Below are 24652 nucleotides of genomic sequence, written 5' to 3'. Positions count from 1 at the left end.
TAATTAATACCACTGTTAACACTTCTGTACACTTATATTCATGAAAATTAGCAAAGGTAACTGGAAGACTCAACACATTCACATTTCATTAGCAATGATCAAAGTATGCAGTAAGACAACATCTATACAACATGTGGGAATTCTGGACAAACTTTGACAGGTCATTAGTTATCACGTTTATTACTGATAATATAAAATGCCTACTGATAACGTGTGATATCATTATTACCCTAATGAACGAATGGCTACACATTAAGGCTATCCTTGCTCAAATAAGTTACTTGAAATGATAGTACTAACTTTAGTGATGACGAAGCAAAAACAGCCCAGCAGAGTCCAAATCAATGCATATTCCACTTCTACTTCAAATAAATGGTGAAACAATAATCTGAACTTACGTTCTCTTGTGACCACCAAGCTGGCTCCAGACTTCAAAAACATAACCATCAAAATGTTCTTCCTGACAAAAAAAAAAAAAAAAAAACAGTGGATATATAAAGCACTAGAACAGAGCAATTTTACAAAAACAGAATAATAATAATGACCTAGCGTTAAAACAGCAAACTACTGCAGTATGTCACTGTCTGTCCTGCATGCATGTATAACACATATGACATGCTTGTCTAGGGTACACAACACAACAGTAGATGAGTGGATCATGTACATGTTAACACATATACTTGTCTAGGGTACACAGCACAATAGCAGATGAGTGGACCGTGTACTACATGCAACACACATAACATACTTGCCTAGAGTATATAGCGCAATAGTAGATGAGGGGATCATGTACTACATGTACCACATATAACATACTTGTCTAGGGTACACAGCAAGACAGCAGATGAGTGGATCATGTACTACATGTACCACATAACACATACTTGTCTAGGGTACATAGCGTGATAGCAGATGAGTGGGTCATGTACTACATGCACCACATAACATATACTTGTCCAGGGTACACAGCATGATAGCAGATGAGTGAATCATGTACTACATGTAAAACATATAACATATTTATGTGGGGTACACAGCACAATAGCAGATGAATGGATCATCTATTTCTAAAGGTCCTTGCATGGTTCGGTTGTTGTCCTACTACAAAGATAATGGCTCTGTCTTTTTCCAAAGCAATAATATGTACTGTACAGCTGTGAGAAGTGGAACTATATCTGTCAAAGCACTACCACATCAGGGCAGTGTTTCACAAATGTCAAAGCCAGAGTCCCGAAAGTGGCCTCAGACTGCTTCAGGAGACACCCAAGCAAGTCAGATAACATTCAAAATTAACAAAATTTCAAAAAGTTAGCTACTTGGTATTAATTTCATGTAGCACTGAGTTAAAGTCAGATACGTAGCAAATAACGAATGGGTGTGTTTGACTCCAAATCAATAGTAAAACAATAATATACTAAACCGAATCATGACTACTGTGTGTGTGTGTGTTAGAGAGAGAGAGAGAGAGAGAGAAAGAGGGAGCATGTTGGTGAAAAGTCGAATATCTGTACAGTGCTGCTTTTGCAATGGACAGGTCCAAATAACTTCACTGATACTTAAGGGAGTATCTGTGAATTTTCTGTGATCTGAGGGAGGCATATGACAGAGTCTGAAAACCTAAGAATTGGGATAACCCAGACAGCAGCTTGAAAGAGTTCATATGTTGAAGACAGTTTCCTAAAGAAAATTAGCTGCAACTGTAAGATACGCCCGTGAACATTAGAAATAATGTGTGGATACTTGCACTGGCCCCTTAAGTAGCATGCACAAGAATGTTAGTTTCTACTGTTCCACCCAGTTCGAAGTGACAAATTAAGGGGTTGGGAGGGTGGCCTAATGGTTAAAGTGTTTGCCTTACAAACACAAGGTGCAGGGTTTGAGTCTCCCAAGGGATAATTGACTAGGCTTAAAATGGCTCGCAAGGGCAGTTAGCTTAGTACTAATCTATGAATCTATGAACCTATAAGATGTTGCTTATGTCAGGAGAGCTCAGTATAACGTTAATGTGGAAAAAACATGGTTTGTCCAGTGTGTATAACAAGCACAAGTCTTTCAAACAACTGCTCATGATACAAGGTGCCACTGCTACAACTACTTAAATATCACATCATTAGAAAAACGCTACACAAGCTTGACAGAAAGTTTGGTTACTAGTCAATCCACAAATAAAAAACATACATTAACAAAGAATTATAATGCAACAATAAAATAAATGAACAGTTTTAAACCCAATAAGTAATACAAGGGAATGGATGGGGCACAGTATCTAGACTGAGTAAAATAATTCACCCACCTACAGTTATGCTGAGTACTTTGTGCAACCATTTTGCCCTTTCATCATCCTTGTTCTTAAAGTCTTTACATGTCTAGACAGAACACTAAACTATGCATTCAAAGATAATGAAGGTCTACTCTAACACTCCCTCAGCAAAAACTATACTGAAGCTCTTTAGGCTTGCACATTCAGTCTAATATTCAAAGTTAGCTAAAACTGTGGGTGATAGGCCATATGGCTGTCTTAGAAACAGCATCTCCTGAAAACTCTCAAAAAACGAAGTAAAGACATTTAACAGCCCCAAAACAATGAGTTCTAATGAGCTGTTGAATCGCTCTCCCAAAAGAATTACAATGAAATGCCATATAGCCTGTAATCCATTTCAGAATGATTTACTTTTGCTTTCTGGTAGAGTGCTTAATTTACCAGGCGGAGAAACAGATAAAGAGGAGCTTCATAAATTCTGATGTTTTAGAGATGAGTATCCAGATATCTTCTGAAGTACAAAACAAGCAAAATCCTTTCTCCTGGGTTTTAGTGATGAAGGTAAAAAGAATAAATCTGTCTCTTTTACTCCAATGTATTATCCAATATAACTTTCAGCATAAAGGAAGCAGAGATGGGCAATGTCATCTTGTAAATATGAAACATGGTAGAAATTCTGGACAAGTAGGGTCTAGATCCTCTCACACAGAACCTTAGCTGGTTCATCAGGTGCCCTCTGCAAATCCTAAATCGGTGCCTGCTGAAAATATAAAAAAAAACCTCCTCCCTGTTTCTCCATTCTAGATTTCAACTGTACTAAGCGGCTTGTTAAAACTGTCACAAGCAACTCAACACAGTTACTATCAAACACTCACTTCGCACAAAATGATTCAGTGCTTCAACTGAGTTGTAAATGCAGTTATCAACACTCATTTACAAGAGCTGCACTATTCTCACAGGTTTCATCAATGCCAGTTCTGCACTATGCAGCTGTGTCTGATTGGTCTTTCCCATCTTTCGGTATTACAGCCACCGCAACTTTCTCCCAGGACTGTGCTGCTTCCATTATTTTTAAAATACTGTTAATGAAAACTTTCCAGAACTTAACCACTTCCTTCCCTCCTAGTATTCCTGGAGACATTCCTGCAGATTAATTGTACATCACCATGTTTGTCTCTCCTCCTGTTTTAACCGTTGGGCCTCATTTACCTCTAACCTTGACATACATAAGTCTTCCATAAATATTTCCATTTGTGAGCCTTCCTGACTTCCACATTTCTCCTCTTCTTCTTTTGGCTGCTCCCGTTAGGGGTCGCCACAGCGGATCATCTGTTTCCATTTCTTCCTGTCCTCTGCGTCTTGCTCTGTCACACCAACCACCTGCATGTCCTCTCTCACCACATCCATAAACCTTATCTTAGGCCTTCCTCTTTTCCTGTTACCTGGCAGCTTAATCCTTAGCATCTTTTTCCCAATATACTCTGCATCCCTCCTCAGCACATGTCCAGACCAACGTAATCTTGCCTCTCTGGCTTTGTCTCCAAACCTTCCAACCTGGGCTGACCCTCTAATATACTTATTCCTAATCCTGTCCATCCTTGTCACACCCAGTGCAAATCTTAACATCTTCAACTCTGCCACGTCAAGCTCGGACTCCTGCCTTTTTGTCAATGCCACTGTCTCCAACCCATATAACAAAGCTGGTCTCACTACCCTCTTGTAGACCTTCCCTTTCACTCTTACTGGTACTCGTCTGTCACAAATCACTCCTGACACTCTTCTCCACCCACTCCATCCTGCCTGTACTCTCTTCTTCACCGTCTTCCACACTCACCATTACTCTGAACTGTTGATCCCAAGTACTTAAACTCATTCACCTTTGCCAGCTCTACTCACTGCATCCTCACCATTCCTCTATCCTCCCTCTCATTCACACACATATATTCTGTCTTAGTCCTGCTGACCTTCATTCCTCTTCTCTCTAGAGCAGATCTCCACCTCTCCAGGGTCTCCTCCACCTGTTCCCTACTCTCACTACAGATCACAATGTCATCTGCAAACATCATAGTCCACGGGGACTACTGTCTGATCTCGTCTGTCAACCTGTCCATCACCATTGCAAATAAGAAAGGGCTCAGAGCTGATCCTTGATGTAATCCCACCTCCACCTTAAACGCATCTGTCACTCCCACCGCAGACCTCACCGCTGTCACACTACCCTCGTACATATCCTGTAACACTCTTACATACTTCTCTGACACTCCCGACTTCCTCATACAATATCACAACTCCTCTCTAGGCACCCTGTCATATGCTTTCTCTAAATCCACAAAGATACAATGCAACTCCTTCTGACCTTCTCTGTACTTCTCCATCAACACTTTCAGAGCAAACATTGCATCTGTAGTGCTCTTTCCTGGCATGAAACCATACTGCTGATCACTAATCATCACCTCCCTTCTTAACCTAGCTTCCCACTACTCTTTCCCATAACTTCATGCTGTGACTGATCAGTTTAATCCCTCTGTAGTTACTACAGCTCTGCACATCACCCTTATTCTTAAAAATTGGTACCAAAACACTTTCTCCATTCCTCTGGCATCCTCTCACTTTCCAAGATTTCCACATTTCTCTGCTTTATACAAATTTCCACAAAATTTCTAAAATATCTCTGATACATCTACAGGATCTCTGGACATTTTTCTTGTTATAAACTCCCTACGTTTGGCAACATCCTTTCCACTTTCTGTTACCCAAGTTGTGCTAAGTTTTTGTGCTCTGGAGTTATTATCAAAAACAGTTGCTTAACAGCAGTCTTTCTAAACTCATGCATGTTATCCACATATTTCCTTACTTTCTCTTTAACACTCTGCAATTGTGCCTCTTGTTCTGTGAGATTCCCATTATTCTGCAATACTTTACCTTTTGACAGCCCCCTCAAAACAATTCCTGTTACCAGGTATCTTTTTCTTTTATTTTTACCCTTTTCTTAAGCTTCACTTTACCCTGCTCACTAGCTTCAACTTATGAAGAAATTTCTATTTTCCCTAATAACCCTCAAATAAAAAGGTAGGTGGGGAAGTACCAGTCTCATTTTACTTCATTACCCTGCATTATTATCTTAGTTGCTATTGGTGCATAGACTGAAATAGTTATTAGATGTGTCACAGCTTGCAATTAAATGCACATGTTCCTGTGAAATATAATTTATGTCTAGTCAAGCCCAGTAAAATGTAACTTGGGGAATAATATTCTAATTCTCTCCACATCCCTAGTACTGAATTCACATCTTTCCTATTAATATTTTCATAAACTTCTTCAGAAATCTAGCCTCTTCTATTGTATGTTCCCTATTCCTTGTAGGTCCCCCAGACACATCCTCACTGAATCAAATCAAATTCCACTCCCCACCTATAAGTAATATTCCTTGTTGAAAGCGGATTATTTCTCCCAACATTTTTTTAAGCTCCATAATAATAGCGCCACGTGGAATATAAATACATGCCAGCACAATCCTCCTCCCTTGCCATTCTATTATCTTTTTTTATCCTCTTCTATCACTATTGGAGCTCTTCTAGCAATTAGTATAGATACTCCGTTTTCCTTTGTCCCTGATACTCTTCTGAATATCCCTCATGAAACCTTTCTTTACCAACTTCATATGCTCATTTCTTTCAAAGTGTGTAGCATTGTTATTTGCACTCTGGTATTTCTTAATATAGTTCATTACTCCTTGGTTCTCACGTTCGATTCTCGGCTGGAGCGCCTTCTGTGTGGAGTATGCATGTCCTCCCCACTGTCGAGTGGCATTCGAAAGACATGTGTGAATGGGCGTGCCTTCGTTGAAGGTTGGGCATAGAGCTGGCACCTCGGCACCGTAAAAATCTACTGCCAATGATTAGCAGACCGGAGTTCCGCTGTGGTGACCCCTAACCGGGAAAAGCCGAAAGAAGAACAAACTCCTTCCTTTTTGTACACCTGTGAGGCCATTCACATTCCTAAATAATATGTGTAGTTTACCCATTATGTTATTATTTCCACCAGTCATATATGACAGCTTTTTTTAAATGTCCCTTTCCAGATTTTGTGTTACATATACCTACTAACGTTTGGCAGGATGAACTTTTATACAGTTATTTCTTGTCATCTCCATTTGAACCTATGTCACATTTTACAAGTCATTGTGTTTTAATGAAAACTCTGGAAAAAACAACAAACACACCCTAACAACACCTCTACACCTCATTAACTTAAAACAAAACACACAAAAACTATGTACAACTTCAAATCATAGGATCATAGGAAGTTACTAGGTTATTGGCCCTGAGGCCCTTACAAGCCTAGCCAAGAATTTAGTCCATGTTCCAACAAGTCAGCACTCTATGCCACTGTCCAGCAGGGACATAGGTGGAATCACATCCAGTTATCTAGGTTATGCTTAAAAAGGTTTAATGAGATACTCTGCTTTAAGTGGAGAGGGAGTCTATTCAACAAAAGGGGGAGTCTCTGGGACACAAATCTGTCCCGCCAACAAGTCCTATTGATGACACAGACCAGGCTGAGGTCTCGCATGTGGGTTACTCGAGTGGAGCTTGACTTGCGGATATGCAGCAGTCCCATCAGTGTGGGGTCTGAGATTGTTTTGTATGCCAGACAGAGGTCACCTCTGAGGAGTCTGTAGGAGAATGAGTAGAGGGACAGGGCTTTTAGCCTATCTGTGTAGGGTAGATGTTTGACGCCCTGGATTCTCCGGGTTAGGAATCTCTGTGGTCTCGCCAGCTGCTGCATGTGCTTTGTGAGGTACATGCCAAAAGGGCCATTGTACTCAGTAATGGGTCTTATAAGGGAAGAATACAGGGATGTTATGACCACCTTGTCCCTGGATGAGATGCCCTTACTAATGAGGTGGGTCATGTAGAGAGCTTTCCATGCAATGGAGGCAATATGGTAATCAAATGTCAGTTTGCTATCAACCTGGATGTCCGTGTCCTTCACGACTGATTGCATGCTTAGTTCCTTATTAACAATGTGATAATTTGTTGGGACATCATTCTCCCCAAAAGGGATGATGATGCATTTTTTGGCATTCAGTTTAAGGCCATGTTTCTGGCACTAGTCATTTGTTTGGGTGAGACCCTCTTGGAGGATGTCCACATCACTAGGGGAATTGAAGACAGCTCCCAGCTTGCCGTCATCTGCAAACTTGGTCAGCCATAGCCCACTACATTTGGCCTGCACCTCTGAGAAGTATATCCCAAACACCAGAGGCCCCAAGACCAATCCCTGGGGTACACGGCAGATTATGGGTCTACTATTTGAGCTGGCTTCTCCTATTTTGACTAGGTTGGTTCTATCAGTGAGCCAGTTTGCTACCAATTTGGTACCATATGGATTGATGCCTAGTTGAGAGTGTTTATTAATTATATGTGAGTGGGGAATAGTATCGAAGGCCTTGGCCAGATCAAGGTAGGCGGTGTGGACCATCTTCCCCTCGTCTATGGCCTTGGTGACTATCTCAAAGAAGTCGACCAAATTTAACAGGCATGACCTCTCCTTGACAAAACCAAATTGTGTGGAATCAAGTGTCTGGAGGTTGCCAATGTCCTTGTTAATGAGGTCCATGATAATCCGCTCCATGGCCTTGCAGTTCAGGCTTTTTAGGTTGATGGGTCTATAATTTCCTGGATCAGTGGATGCTCCACCTTTGTGCAAAGGGATGACAGCAGCTGTCCTCCACTCAGCTGGGATGAAGCTGGTACTCAGGCTTTGGTTGAATAGGGTGCCTAATGGTGCTGCAAGTTGCTGCTTGAGTTCATGAAGGATGCAGCCTGGGATGTTATTGGGTCCCATGGAGGCTGTATTTTCTGCCTTTGAGAGGGTAGTGATGACTTGCTCCCTAGAGATAAGGGGAGAGGGGGGCAAGTATTGGAGAAGTTCTGTTTTACTGATGGGCGGGACAGAGGAGTGAAGTTTTCACTGAACCTGTCTGCCAGCAGGTTGGCTATATCTACAGGGTTTGTGTATGTGGTGCCCTTGACCACCAGCTCTGGGTGCTTCCTTTGAGATTGCGGACATATGTGAAGAAGGCCTTATGACTGTCTTAAGCAGATGTGGCCAGTTTGGACTCCAAGTTTGCTTTGGAGGATTTCACTAGTGCTCTTACTTGCTTGTTCAGGCTAAGGAGAGATTGCTTCCAATTAGGCACCTGCTCCTTCTTGGTCCTGGACAGCATTTTTTTTCTTTTATTATAGAGCTTATTTATTGTAGATGTCCACCAGACAGGTTTACTCTTTCTTGAGGAGGAGGATTTCATCCTGTCTGGTATTCCTGACTCCATGCAGCTATATAAATGCTCATACAGTACTTTGGTGTAAGTTTGAACATATGTGCCAGTTTCTGTGGAAGGGGAAGGGGCTGTGAAGCTGCTTATACATAGGATCATAGGAGGTTACTTAGCTATTGTCCCTGAAGCCCTTATAAGCCTAGCCAAGAGTTTATCCCATGTTTAGACCAATCAGCACCCGACACCCCTGTGAAGCAGGGACATGAGTAGAATCCCAGGGGTATATTTTCTGTTTCCCATCCAGTTATCCAGGTTGCACTTTAAAAGGGGTAAAGAGGTACTCTGCTTGATGTGGAGAGGGAGTCTGTTCCACAGATGGGGGAGTCTCTAGGACACAAATCTGTCCCGTCAACAAGTCTTGTTGATGTCACAGACCAGGTTGAGGCTGCATGTGTGGGTTCCTCGAGTGGAGCTTGACTTGCAGATATGCAGCAGTCCCATCAAGGTGGGTGAGACGCCCGTACCCTGGCCCAGCAATCAAGAAGCCTTAATCCTCACCACTAACACCAGTGAGGGGCATCTCATATAGGAGGAAAGGATAACAAATACACACAGTAAAGTGCAATTTCCCTTAAGAGCACACAGAGATCACAGTCAGTCCAGGACTGGTCGCTCTCTTGCTCTCCAGGTCCCCAATAAGACTACCCACTGGCACAGCTATAGGGTCCAGATCTCAGCCTAGTGGGCAAGCTAAAACCTCCAGCACCCTCTCTGTCCAACCGTGCTTCATGTCCCTGCCCAGGTAGCTGACACACATGCGCGCGCACACACACACACACACACACACACACACACACACACACACACTTTGAGAAGAGTTTATACAATCACACAGACACTCCTGGGGAAGGCTGGCACAGGTTCTCCAGCTGTGCCCATTTTTCCCAGCTGCCACCACCCTATAATATTTATCAGCTACTCAAAAGGCCTTAAAAGGGTGTCCAATTATTACTGTGCAATATTATTATACAATTGGTATTATAGCACAGGACTAAAGCTATTAGTGTAGCTTCGTACAATTTTACCAAAAGCATGCAAATACTCTAAAGAGCTTAAATTATCTCTACAAAAACAGCCACAGTTGGAAGGGTTTAAAAATATTTAATAAAAACACAAGACAATACTTCTTACTACACGGTGCTAGTCAAGAGTTCAGAGGTCACAGGGAAATACTTAAAATAATTCAGTAGTACAGTTCTGACATCACATAAAAAAGTCTAATCTTTCTAGTTTCTAGTGATTTCTAAGAGAAAACACAAGTCTAAGATAACTTACATATATAACACAGGCAGCGTGCTGATGAGTTGGATGGTCAAGACAAAAATGCTTAATGCTCTCTGATTCTCTCTTTTTTTTAAATTACATTCCCAGTTCACATTACATCATTCTTCACACTTTCCTGGGTTCCCATTACATCATATTTCACACTTCCCTGAGTTCCCAGACTTCCCAGACTAACAGAAATTACATTTGCATTCTTCACCCCTGGGCAGAAACCAGAGCAATAAAAGACATTTATGCATGCAAATAATTCTGGCTATTAACTCTGGCCTTAAAACTAATAGCAAGAATTCCTTCACCTAGACAGGCTGGAGCTGACTTTAGATCAAAGTATCACAACATGTTTCACTTGGTCAGCAGATTGCACTGTTGATACATTTTTGTAACAGCATTTTTTTCATTTAAGACAAGCCTGTGGCTTACATTAATATTTACAAATGACAGAATTATCTATAAAATTCTATCAGGCTAGGCTGGCAGCCTTCACCTATCTTCACCCAATCTTTACATACCCCCCCCCCCGGGGAACTCGAGCTAGTTTTTCAAATGACCCCTGAGAAATGCTGCTTGAGGGAGTTAGGTCTATCTGAGTGTACCTTACCCCATTCCCTGTCTTGAGAGTCCATCTGCATTGGCACTGCTAATACGACTGCATTGCTGCATGGACATATCATATGCTTGCAACCCTAGACTCCATCTTAGCAACTTGGCATTTTGCTGGCTAGCTCTGTTTAACCATGTTAGGAGATTGTGATCTGTCACTACAGTGAATTTTCTTCCATACAGATAAGGCTGACATTTCTCCAGTGCCTATACTATGGCTAGGCATTCTTTTTCTACAGCTGCATAGCAGTCCTCCCTGGGTTGGAGCCTACAACTGAGATAAACCACTGGGTGCTCTTCCCCCTCTGAAGAAATCTGGCTAAGTACAGCCCCCACCCCATGGTTCGAAGCATCCACCTGCACAACAAAATTCTTTGCTGTAATCTGGACTGGTTAACACAGGGGGTCCTCCCAAAGCTTCTTTAAGCTTCTGGAATGCCTGCTCACATGCTGGGTTCCACACTACCTTATCTGGCCTGTTCTTCCTTGTCAGGTCTGTGAGGGGAGCAGCTATGGCAATATAACTGGGGACAAACTTTCTGTAGTACCCTGCTGTACCTAAAAATCCCCTCACCTGCTTTTTGGTAACAGGTGCAGGCCATGCCTGAATGGCTTCCACTTTGGCAGGTTCTGGCCTTATCTTACCACTCCCCACTCTATGTCCTAGGTAGCACACCTCTGCCATACCCACCTGACATTTGCTCAGCTTAATGGTCAACCCCTTCCCTCTGTAGTCTGTGCCCAGCACCTCCCTGACATGCTGAAGGTGCTCTGGCCAGGAATGGCTGTAGAAGGCAACATCATATAGGTAAGCGAGGGCAAACCCTCCTGCTCCTGCCAGGATATGATCTACAAGCCTCTGGAAAGTTGCTGGGGCATTCTTCATCCCAAAGGGCATCTTTGTGAACTCATACAAGCCAAAAGGAGTCACAAAGGCCGACTTCTCTCTAGCACTGAGAGTCGAGGGCACCTGCCGGTAACTCTTGGTAAGTTCAGTGGTTTTAAGATACTTAGCCCCATCCAGCTGCTCTAGGGCATCATCTGTTCTAGGCATGGGGTAAGCATCTGACTCCGTGTGACTACTTAATTTCCTGTAGTCCACAAACAACCTGGTGCTGCCATCCTTCTTTGGCACTAGCAACACTGGGGAGGCCCAGGGACTCAGACTCTTGAATCACCCCAGTTCCAACATCTCCTGTACCTCCTCCCTCAGAGTCTGTTTGACTCAATCAGGCACTCTATAAGGGGCCTGCTTAATAGGCCTTTGGGGTCCTGTATCCACCTGGTGCTGCCCCAGGTGGGTGCACCCTGGTTTCCCAGTGAACATGTCCCCAAATTCCTGCAACACTGCTCGGATTTCTCGAACCTGGTTAGGAGATAGCTGCTGGGACATTGCTACCCCTTCTACTGAGGTGTCAGCCCGAGCCTCACTGAGGAGATCAGTCCTGAGATCTCCCTCAGACTCCTCCTGCAATCCACTGCAAATGTTCAGTACAAGGGCATCCCTATCATGGTAAGGTTTCATCATGTTAACACAGTACAATTTGTGCCCCTGCCTTCTGCCTAGCAGTTCCACCATGTAATTAACATCACTTACCTTTCTTGCCGCTTTTGTAGGGTCCCTCCCAAGCTACTTGCAGCTTGTTGTGTCTGACAGGAATGAGAACCATTAAGTGCTGCCCCACAGCATACGCTCTAGCTCGAGCATTCCTATCATACCACACCTTTTTCCATTGTTGGACTTCTGCCAGGTTCGCCTGGGCCAAGCCCATGAGTTTCTGAGCCTTGTCCTGAGGTTCAGGACGTATGCCACAACAGTCTCCTTGTGAGACTCGCACTCACCTTCCCACTCATCTCGAATTAAATCTAGAGGTCCCCTCACCCTATGCCCATACAGCAACTCAAAGAGTTTAAAACCTGTGGATTCCATGGGAACCTCTCTGTAAGCAAACAACAGATGGGGCAAATATTTGACCCACTCCCTTTTAAACTGACCTGCAAATGCCTGTAGCATGGACTTGATTGTAGAGTTTAACCTCTCAACAAGACCATTAGCCTGGGGATATACTAGGGGGTGGTCTTCATGTGCTTCACCCCACAGGACTTCCAAAGACAAGCCAGCAGGTCTGACATGAAATTGGCACCTCTGTCAGTCAGTATTTCTTTTGGGAAACCTACCCTGATGAAAATTTCTAACAAAGCATTTGCCACCTTCTCTGCCTCAATGGAGGACAAAGCCACTGCCTCAGGTTATTGTGTAGCATAATCCACTACCACTAGGATATACTTTCCCTGTGGAATTTGGGGTACTCATAGGACCTACAATTTCCATAGCTACCCTGTGAAATGGCTCCTCAATCACAGGCAAAGGCATCAAAGGAGCTCTCACTTTGTCTCCTGCCTTGCCTACCATATGGCACTGCTCACAGGTCCTGCAGTACCCAGTTACATCTTTGGAAATTCCAGGCCAATAGAAGTTCTGCATAATATGCCTCTCTGTACGTTTTATGCCCATATGACCTGCAAAGGGAATATCACGGGCTATGGCTAGAAGCGCCAGATGGTAGGCTCTAGGCACTACCAACTGCTGTACTCTCTCATCTTCTAGCCCTCCCTTGGGGGTCCACTCTCTGTATAGTAACCCTTTGTCCCAGTATACAGATTCTCCCTTTCCTTGAGAATCAGATGCCTCCCTAGCTACCTGCCTCCGGCCTTGCAATGTAGGGTCTGAGAGCTGAGCCTATCTCAACTCTCTCCTTGTAACCCTTCCCAGCTCCCCTTCCATAGGAAGTCTGGCATCCTCTGACATTGGTGCCTCACTATCAGCCTGAGTACTACTACTCACGTCTATCTTTGCAGTCACTCTGTCCAAGGGACCATCAGTACCCCCAAGCAGCTGTGGCTCACCTGCAGTCTCACTGCTACCGGGTAGCTCCCTCCCTGAAGTAACCACCTCACCAGTCCTGGCTGCAAGTATGCAGTCTGTCTGGGTCTCCCCCAGGCTACCAGACCCACATGCTTGTCTCCTAGCCTGAATGCATGTAACTGCATAAGCACATGGTACTGCCTCATCCAAATCCTTCCCTATCAGGATATCTGCAAGATGGTAGTTTGGTATCCCTGTTGTCTCAAGGCAACCTAGTATTGGCATTTTGTCTTTCCCATATACTGGCTCCCTCACCTTTTGTTCCCCACCTTGCGTCCATGGACACCTGTATGCCACATGGCCCCACTGGTTGATTTCAAAACATTTAACCCTAGCTCCTGGATGTGTACCTGGACTTGTGGCTTCCCTGCTACTGGTTGATTCTGTTGTGGCAGTCTGTGCTGCCCACCATGGGTTCCTTTAGACCCATGATCAGTACTGGAGGTCCCTCTCCTGTGCAGGGCTGCCCTGCTCGCCAGGTATAAGTCTCCCTTCTTCCCCAACTCATCTGAAGTGGCACGTTGTCTATCAGATAACCAGATACTCATGTCCTCAGGCAAAGTGCTAAGGGCTTGTTCCCTCACCAAAAGGTCTGCCAGCACTTCAAAAGTGGTGACCTGATATCCACTCACCCACCTATGGAAATAAGTGCTCAGTTCAGCAACATATTCACACACACTTTCATCTGCCTATGCTCATGAAACTTTTTCCTATAGGCTTCCGGTGTTAGCTTAAACAATTCTAACAAGTGATTTTTAACAGCAGTATAATCAAAAATGCAATGTCAGACATTTTTGACAAAACAGTTACAGCTTTACCATGGAGTATGGAGGTCAGGAATCGTACCCAGCTCCTTTGGTCAACACTATACTGTTTGCATACTCTCTCAAACATATGAATGAAACTATCAAAATTATCCCCCTCTTTAAATAGCGGAAGAAATTTACTGACCTTTTGTGCTTCTGTGGTCCAGTTACTCCCTTCCCCATTACCTCCATGACTCTGGCGAAGAGTCAGCATTTCCCTCTCATGCTTCCTCCGCCTCTCCTTTTTCTCGGCTTCTATCTCCAAACGCCTGGCCTTCAACTCAAGTCTCTTTAGCTCCAGATGGATTTTAAGTCCTCTGCAGAAAGGTTGAGCTGTCCATTCTCCGAGGGTATTATATCTCCACTGCCAGTCTGATTGTTCTCCTGGTTGCTGTATTCTGATGCAGCAGTAACCAAGGCTGCAAACAGGTCTGCCTTAGTCAGGTTTCTATGCACCAATCCCCTAGCCTGGCATATCTCCGCCAGCTGGCTCCTTGTCAACTTTCCATACTCCTCTGCTGACATGCTGCCTGCTCACCCTGACTAACTAAGCTAACAAAGGAAATAAAACAATTTTGATCCGAACTCTGAGTATTCACTGTGTGGCTGATTTAGAGTACAAAACACCTTTAAAGCTCACTGTACACAAGCTACATGAATTCACGCTACCCACACCACTACAAGCCAATTAGTATTTGCCAACCAATTAATATGTGGTGTGGATATCCCACCACTGCAAAACAATTAATATGTGACACCCGTGCCCTGGCCCAGCAATCAAGGAGCCTCAATCCTCACCACTAACATCAGTGAGGGGCATCTCATATAGGAGAAAAGGATAACAAATATACACAGAAAACTGCAATAAGACTCCCCACTGGCACAGCTATAGGGTCCAAATCTCAGCTTAGTGGGCAAGCTAAAACCTCCAGCACCCCCTCTGTCCAATCAGTGCTTCGTATCCCTGCCCAAGTAGCTGACGCACACACACACACACTTTGAGAAGAGTTTATACAACCACACAGACACTCCTGGGGAAGGCAGGTACAGGTTCTCCAGCTGTGCCCCTTTTTCCCCAGACTATACGGTAGTACCAGCTGCCACCACCCACTAATATTTATCAGCTACTCAAGGGCCCTTAAAAGGGTGTCCAATTATTACTGTGCAATAGTATTATTCAATTGGTAGCATAGCCCAGGGCTAAAAGCTATTAGAGTGGCTTTGTACAATTTTACCAAAGGCATGCAAGTACTAAAAAGAGCTTAAATTATCTCTACAAAAACAGCCACAGTTGGAAAGGTTTAAAAATATTTAATAATAAATAATAAAAACACAAGACAATATGTCTTACTACACAGTGCTAGTCAAGAGTTCAGAGATCACAAAGAAATACTTAAAATAATTCAGTAGTACAGTTCTGACATCACAGAAAAAAATCTAATCTTTCTAGTTTCTAGCGATTTCTAAGAGAAAACAAGTCTAAGATAAACTTAAATATAGAACACAGGCAGAGTGCTGATGAGTTGGATGGTCAAGACAAAAATGCTTAATGCTCCCTGATTCTCTCTGTTTTTAAAATCACATTCCTGGTTCACATTACATCATTCTTCACAATTCCCTGGGTTCCCATTACAGCATTCTTCACACTTCCCTGGGTTCCCAGGCTAACAGAAACTACATTTACATTCTTCACCTCTGGGCAGAAACCAGAGCAATAAAAGACATTTATGCATGCAAATTCTGGCTATTAACTCTGGCCTTAAAACAACAGCAGGAATTCCTTCACCTAGACAGGCCGGAGCCGACTTTAGATCAAAGGGTCACAACATGTTTCACTTGGTCAGCAGAGTGCATTGTTGTTACATTTTTGTAACAGCATTTTTTTTCATTCAAGACAACAAGCCTGTGGCTTACATTACTATTTACAAATGACAGAATTATCTATAAAATTCTATCTGTCTAGGCTGACGGCCTTCACCTATCTTCACCCAATCTTCACAGTGGGGTCCATGATTGCCTTGTACACCAGACAGAGGTCACCTGTGAGCAGTCTGTATGAAACAGAGTAGAGGGATAGGGCTTTTAGCCTGTATATGGTAGATGTTTGAGGCCCTGGATTCTCCTGGTGAGGAACCTCTGTGGTCGCTCCAGCTGCTGCATGTGTTTTGCGAGGTACATGCCAAAAGGGGCAATGTACTCAATAAAGGGCCTTAGAATGGAATAACACAGGGATGTTATGACCTCCTTGTCCCTGGATGAGATACCCTACTTATGAGGTGGGCCATGTAGAAGGCTTTCCATACAATGGAAGCAACATGGTGGTCAAAAGTCAGGTTGCTATCAACCTGGTTGCCCAATTCCCTCACGACTGATTGAGTGCTTCGGACATTGTTATTAATGTGATCATTTGTGGGGACATCACTCTCCCCAAAGGGGATGATGATGCATTTTTTGGTATTCAGCTTGAGGCCATGTTTCTGGCACCAGTCATTTGTCTGAGTGAGACCCTCTTAGAGGATTTCCACATCACTAGGGGAATTGATGATGGCACCCAGCTTGTAGTCATCTGCAAACTTGGTCAGCCATAACCCACTGGTTTTGGCCTGCACTTCAGAAAAGTATATTCCAAATAGCAGAGGCCCCAAGACCGAACCCTGGGGTATGCCACTTGTTACAGGTCTACTGCTTGAGGTGGCTTCCCCTATTTTGACTAGATAGGTTCCATCAGTGAGCCAGTTTGCTATCTATCTTGTAACATATGGATTGATGCCTGGTTGACAGAGTTTATCTATTATGACTAAGTGGGGAATACCATCAAAGGCTTTAGCCAGGTCAAGGTAGGCGGTGTGCACCGTCTTCCCCTTGTCCATGACTTTGGTGACTGTCTCAAAGAAGTTGACCAAATTTAGCACATATGACCTCCCCTTGATGAAGCCAAACTGTGTGGGATCAAGTGTTTGGAGGTTGCCAATGTCCTTGTTAATGAGGTCCATGACAATCTGTTCCTTGGTCTTGCAGATCAGGGTAGTTAGGCTTATGGGTCTAAAATTTCCCGGATCGGTGGACGCTTCACCTTTGTGTAAAGGGATGACAGTGGATGTCCTCCACTCAGATGGGATGAAGCCAGTACTCAGGCTTTAATTGAATAGGGTGCCTAATGGTACTGCAAGTTCCTGCCTGAGTTCATGTAGGATGCAGCCTGAGATGTTATCGGGTCCCATGGAGCCTGTATTTTTTGCCTTTGAGAGAGCAGTGATGACCTGTTCCCTAGATATAAGGTGAAGGGGACAGGTACTGGGGATGTCCTGATTTACTGATGGGGGGACAGAGGGGTAAAGTTTTCACTGAATCTGTCCACCAGTGAGTTTCCTATATCTCGGCATTTGTATACGCGGTGTCCTTGACCACTAGTTCTGAACAGATCTGTGTGCTTCCTTTGAGGTTGCGGACATATGTGAAGAAGGCCGTATGATTGTTTCTAGTAGATGTGGCAAATTTGGACTCGAAGTTTGCTTTGGAGGATTTCACTAGTGCTGTTACTTGCTGGTTCAGGCTAAGGAGACATTGCTTCCAATTGGGCACCTGCTCCTTTTTGGTCTTGGACAGCAATTTTTTTCCTTATGTTATAGATTTTATTTATTGCAGATGTCCACCAGACAGATTTACTCTTCCTTGTGGAGGATGATTTAGTCCTGTTGGGTATACCTGATTCAATGCATCTACAAAAATGCTTGTATACTGTTTTGGTGTAGTTTTGGATATTGGTGCCAGTTCCAACAGAGAGGGAGAGGGCTGTGAAGCTGTTTATAACATCCCTCAGGAGGCTGTAATCAGCTTTGGAGAAGTTTTTATGTCTGGTCCTAGCTAGAGGGGAGTTGGGGGAGATGGTGACTTCAAAAGTGACCATTTTATGGTCAGATGGTACCAGGGAGGATGATACTATAGGGATGCTGCAGTAGTTGCTCATGTTGGTTAATACCAAGTCCAAGATATTATCACCTCTTGTGGGGGTATCGACTAACTGTTCCAAGGCATTTGCAATGAAAAAAATCAAGGAATCTCTGGGCATTTGTGTTGTGACATGAGTAGTTCTTACAGTCTGTGTTTGGAAAGTTAAAGTCACCCAGGATCAGGGTAAAGGGTTGAATCTTGATAGATTTGGGGGCCATAGCTAGCTATGATTTAAACAGGGGTTTTGTCAATGGTTAACTGCACCTGGAGTGTCTCCTGTATGTCATACTGTTTGACCAGCCTTGAGGTGTGTATATCTTTAATGTATATTGAAACTCCACCTCCTTTGGTTTTACTGCCCACAGTTTGGGGTCTGAATGTATGATAGCATGAGTAACCAGGTAAGGCTGAGATGTTTTCCGCAGCTTTGAACCAGGTTTCTGTGACTGCACAGACATCAGCATTTTCCAGGGTTACCTTCCCTCAGGAGGTTGTAATCAGCTTTGGAGAAGTTTTTTTGTTTGACCCTAGCTGGCGGGGGGGGGGGGGGTCGTCAGTGGACATGGTGACTTCGAAAGTGACTGCTTTGTGATTGGATCTTACCAGGGATGATGACATTGTAGGGATGCTGCAGTGGTTACTCATGCTGGTTAATATCAAGTTCAAGATATTTTCACCTCTTGTGAGAGTCTCATCCAACTGGTCCAAGGCACTTGCATTGACAAAATCAAGGAATCACTGGGCATTTGCGTTTTGGCATGAGTATTTCTTCCAGTCTATGGTTAGATAGTTAAAGTCACCCAGGATCAGGGTAAAGGGTTGAATCTTGATAGATTCAAAGAACTCCAGATAGGTGGAGTGGGCATCTTGAGTCAGAGTTGAAGGCCTATAGCTAGCTATGATTTGAATAGGGGTCTTGTCAATTGTTAAGTACACCTGGAGTACTTCCTGTGCAGCACACTGTTTGACCAGCCTAGAGGTGTGTACGTCTTTATATATATATTGCAACTCCATCTCATTTTGTTTTGCTGCCCACGGCTTGGGGTCTGAATGAATGATAGGATGAGTAACCTGGTATGGCTGAGGTGCTCTCTGCAGCTATGAACAAGGTTTCTGTGACTACATGAATGTCAGCTTCTTCCAGGGTTAAGAATGCTTGCAATTACTGCAGTTTTATGTTTAGACTCCTAGCGTTTAGCAGCATGACCTTTAATTTACGTTTAGATGAAATTTTCATGTTGGTAGTTTTGACCTCATGGCATTGCCTAAAAAAGGCACTATGGGGGAAGCAAGAGCCTTTGCTAGGAGCCTGAAGCCCAAGGGAGACAAATGCAGGCCATCTCTGGCAAAGCATCCTGGCTTGTCAATAATGTCATCCCAGGCTGTCAGGTAATGGATCCCCTTTGAATGACACCAGAAACTAAGCCAGTTAAAGTCAGTCATTTTCTGTTTGTACTGAGGCATCATTCTGGTGACAGCAGAATGTTGCTTAAGGCTAGGGACATACCTGCCTAGGACACACACTCAGTGAGCTCCATCGTATCTCTCTTCATATAGTCCAGGGAGGTACATCTCAAGTCATTCACTCCAATGTGGACTATGACAGAGTCATAACAGTACCTGTTGAGAGACTTGAGTACATTGGTGATACGGCGGATTCTGGCACCTGATAAACAACTAACTGTGACTTTCTCCTTATCCAGCCTGGTGAGGGGCATATCTGTGTGTCTCACAATGGAATCTCCTACGACTAATATGTTGAGTTTATGTTTAGACCGTAGTGGCTGTGAGACACAGATGTGTGGACTATGTGTGGTGTGGTGGGCAGTGGAGTTTGCATGCGTTTATGACTTGGAGGTCTCTTTTGTTTGCATATGCTTTTGTTGAGGGACTCCGCATATGTGGGAGTGTGTTATGTAGGTGTGGGTGGTCTTTGAGGTGTGGTGTTTGTGTTGCCAGTCTTCTCAGTGCCAGATATACTGGTTTGTGGGGGAGAGAACAATGACACTAGGTGCTTGATGTATTTGCATCACTCACAAATTGTGTTCCTAGGTGGTAGTAGTAGAGGGTTGTCTATGTACATGAGGCAGTTGCTACACTGCCTCAGGATGCCCATATCGACCAGACTGGCAGGAGAAAATGTAGGAAATTGTCCATCCATATTTGTCAGAAACTGAAAGAGCTAAGAGGGTAAAGGGAGGAAGATCTACGAGTAGTAGTACTACTAGATGATAACACAAGTGCTACTAAGGGAAACGTGTAGCTGGAATACCTCAAAGAGGGTTAAAAACCATGCAGCTGAAGCTCTGGATGTCACAGACCTGTATCTAGACTATGCTATCAATTTTAAGGTTAAGAACTCAGTAAGAAAAAACTCGCAATGAAGCACAGATTAATCATTTACAGTCAAAAGAATAGAACTCGCAGTATGAAAAAATGCAGTTAAACAGTAATGAATTGTAGTAGATAGCAATGAAATATAGTTAATCAGTAGACTGCTTTGAAACAGTAGCTCACAAATCACAACAGTAACAGACAACAAATAAAGCAGCGATTCAGTAGAATACTGTCATCAATTCAGTGAGGCTACCAACAAGCAGTAATAAATATGGCAAACTAAATGCAGTTGAACTCCTAAGCACAAGCAGCAAAATGAAATAGAAAGAGATACATTTTTTTCTTTTTTTTTTTAGTAGAAAGTGAAGAGACATAAGATAATGAGATAATTCAAGTTTCAGAAGCTAAAGGGTGGCTCTTTACTAAGTTCTCCCTATAAACAGTAGACTGAACTGATGTAATGTGAGGGGGGAGTGTCCAGTATCAACTTTATACTAGAGGCAGACAACTGAAATCTACCAAGACTTAAGACCACTACAACACCCGAGCGGCTGGGTGGGACAAAAAACAGTTGCACAGATATACAGTAAAACAGAAGTGCAGAAAACAGTTAAAAAATAAGCACTTATCGTTTTCCAATATCACAGCAGAGCAAATGGCAGAAGGTCTCTCACTGCAGCTTTGAACAGCTTGAGCAAATAAGTACAACTGGTTTAAAACACTGGCTATTAAAGGCAGAGAAACAAAAACCAGCCCAATTATCCAATCAAAAATAACAGTGTTGCAGGAATGTGTTTAGCTAGATCAAACTAGACCAAGGTGACCAACGGTCCCAGTTTTTCCAGGACAGTCCCAGTTTGGAAGCCTCTGTCCAAGAATTCTAAACATTATCTTTGGGATACAGAAATGTCCCAGTTTAGACTACTCAGTCTGAATGGTGACTTGGCTTCCCAGGGTGGCCAGTCCCCCTGTTTTCCCATCTTAAGCAGCTTTGGGGACTTTGTGATTTTTTGGGGATGCCATTGGGTATGCAGGTAAGGTTGGATGCCTTCGCCCTGGCAGGAGCCATCCAGGCCCTGCCACCATCAGTCACTCCCTCAAGGTCTTCCATTATGGGGGGGGGGGGTTCTGCTTGACCCCACTCACCCACGCAGGATCTCTCCAAGCCCTACATCTATCTGCTGGCGCTCCCGTACTGACTTCTGACAGGGCCAAACCCTACAGTCCTCCCCTTTAACCTGGCCAAGAGACCTTCCCCGGCTGTGCCTCCCCCATGTCAGGGGACTCCACTGCCTGCCTGTCTCCTGCAGGCTGCCAAATTGTGCCAGATCGCTCATGTCCTCGCACTCTCTCAGGGAGCTTCTCTCCAATCCCATTTGCTCCTTTGGAACACCCCTCGGCCGCTGAGGGGCAGATCCGCTCTCATGAAGGCTTCAGAATCCCCAGGCTTTCCCACCCAGGACAGCTCTGGGAACATTGAGATTTTTTAAGGATGCTGTTAGTTATGGGGTGAAGTTGGATGCCTTCTCCCCGACAGGAGCTCTCCAGGCCCCTCTGCCATCCACCCTGGTGCTTCCTCAAGGACTTCCATCATGGGGAGCTCTGCCTGACCCCACTCACCCAGGCAGGAGCTCTCCAGGTCCCACCACTGTCCACCAATTGCTCCCTTAAGGACTTCCATCATAGAGGGGGGCTGTGCCTGACCCCACTCACACAGGCAGGAGCTCTCAAGGCCCTGCTGCTGTCTGCCCTAGCACTCCCATAAGGATTTCTGTTGTGGGGAGCTCTGCCTGACCCCCCCTCACCCAAGCAGGAGTTCGCCCAGCCCTGCCACTGTCTGCCTTTCTCCCCCTTCCAGACTTCTGTCCCAGACGGGGCATGGTCTGTACCCCCTCACCCAGGCAACAACTGTCCTGTACCAGTCACTTTCCACCTCTCTTTCTCCCTTCCAGAATTCCATCGGGACTGACCCCTCTGGGGTTCCACTTCTACCCAGGAGAGAGAGCTCTTTTCCAGGGTTACATATCTCCTAACTGCTGCCAAATCATGCAGTGTCATGTGTGCTCTTGGAGCCTCTCAGGGGATCTTCCCAGCCTCATGGAACTCTGCTGGGCCACAAAGCTTCAGACAGTCTCCTCAGCCAGGCTTCTGTGACACTGTTTCTCCACTTTGCCTTGCACTTAAGGCTTTCAAACTCACAAGAGAGATGGCCCTGGGTCACCACATCTCTGCACTTTTTGCAGCACACCTCAGTCTCTCATCCCCACGGTGCTAGGTGCTGACTAATGTGCATCGCTTCAATTCTCCTGGCATGTGGCCTCTTGCCTCCTGGGTGGTGCTATTCACAGAGTGATATCCCCACAGTGCCTGGTGAAGGATGGAAGGCCAACCTGCCCCCAGTGTGAGATGACATGGCTGCCCTATCTCCACTCCCATGGGGGCTGTGAGAATGGGATTGCAGACCTGGCTTCCTGGGGCGGCCTTCAAGTGTCCCAGTTTAGGTCCTGTAACAAAATGGTCACCTTGAACTAGACTGATTCTTTCTGCCACAAAGAAAACAGCTAGGCCTCTCAAGACAAAAGATTTCACTTCAAGCTCAAAAGGTCACAAACAGTAACAGATATTCAGCTCTAACAGACAAAAAAAGAAACTAAAAATAGTTGCGCAGATTACACAGATATACAGTAAAACAGAAGTGTAGAAAACAGTTAAAAATAAGCGCTTATCCTTTTCCAATATCACGGCAGAGCAAATGGCAGAAGGCCTCTCACTGCAGCTTTGAACAGCTTGAGCAAACAAAGTTTAACCCTTCTGATAGGTACAATTGTCCCAAATCGACAGTTGCACACACATGCAAAACCTATTCTAAAATTAAGGTTAACCATGCTTAGGCGCATGTTACAGCCTGTGCTCCTACTTACAGCAATAGCTCATTTTCTTTACTTGTCTTTATTCCCCTTTATACCATTGTGTATGTTTTCAGAACTCATTAACCTTTAGCCTTAAAAAAAGTGCTCTGGCTTTACTGCATACCAGTCAGCTTGCCTCCATGAAAACCTAAGAATAAAATGTACATCTGCCCTCAACTACAGGTTTCTGAAACTGAATGTTTATTTGTTAAAGGACATTTTTCGTTACACTGGTGTTCTCTTATTTACTTGTTTATACAAAAAAACTTATTAGATTAAGGAAAGAGCCTTATTCTATTCACCTATACAAAAGTAACAGAAACCATATCAACTGTACATATATTAATCTATGCAGTTTTACACCCCATCCCCCACCTCAACGACTCAAGATTACAACATATTAACTTAAACATGCTTTTGTCCAGCCTTTCTTCTCTTTGAACATTGCAATGCCTACATTTCTTAAAACTAAAAAAGAAAAAAGGGCACTTGCTTACTTTACTATCTTTATCGTATACAGCAATAACTGAAGATGCTTCACTATATAACATGCAATTTATAATGTGTTCATTTTGCTGCAATGGACTCCATGAGCTGTTCCTCTAGTAGATTGGACAGATCCACTTATAATGCTAGAAACGGTCTGAAAAGCCATACACCATGCTGGCACACTCCTTGAAAAAAAATAAGTTTCTAATTCAGATAGATAATCATTCAAATTGGACTGATGCCATGAATCCTTCTCTCTCTCAAGCAGTCCATGAAAAACAAAGGCAAACATTTTAAAATGAATGGCGCTCCAGAAATACCACCTCCTGATAATGGATCTAGTTTCCAATAATGTGGAATTTTCAAAATTTATGAACTGAAATGTTATTTGTTGTGTAGTTTCTTCTCTAATTTGTGCTTCATCTACTGGTCCTAAACAGAGCCTAATAAAGACTTTGAAGAAATTGATTAGGAAAATGAAAAGTGAGACTATAAAACAAAAATGTCAAGGTTCTTATTTAATTACAGAATTATAGCTCAGAAATCAAAAGGGTTGCCTCCTGCAGAAATGTTTGTGATAAAGGCTATGATTCATATTTGATTTAATTGCCTCATGTATGAAAACAAAAAATCTGAACCAAGTAATAGACTCAGAAGAACATATTTCATAAAATTTCAAGTTGTACATCTTTCCACCAGCAGACAAAAATTTATGTAATGAACTACATCATGGGATCTAAATGGATC

At 43.7% G+C, this 24652-nt stretch overlaps 1 protein-coding gene across 4 annotated transcripts in view; it reads right to left on the bottom strand.

Annotated features, from left to right (window-relative positions):
• The window catches only part of CHID1 (chitinase domain containing 1), a 1907544-nt gene that overhangs the window by 1644136 nt on the left and 238756 nt on the right, over positions 1-24652 (bottom strand). For all 4 annotated transcript variants that reach the window (XM_044082893.1, XM_044082892.1, XM_044082890.1 and 1 more), the window contains exon 7: positions 399-460. In XM_044082893.1, coding sequence (XP_043938828.1) covers positions 399-460 — 62 coding nt within the window. The remainder of the gene's footprint in view (positions 1-398; positions 461-24652) is intronic.

Source organism: Protopterus annectens, chromosome 9.part0, assembly GCF_019279795.1.
Source record: "Protopterus annectens isolate FY-2018-M chromosome 9.part0, PAN1.0, whole genome shotgun sequence".
In the NCBI taxonomy this organism is placed as follows: Eukaryota; Metazoa; Chordata; order Ceratodontiformes; family Protopteridae; genus Protopterus; species Protopterus annectens.
Note: the sequence above shows the minus strand (reverse complement) of the source record. Positions and strands in the feature narration are given on the sequence as shown.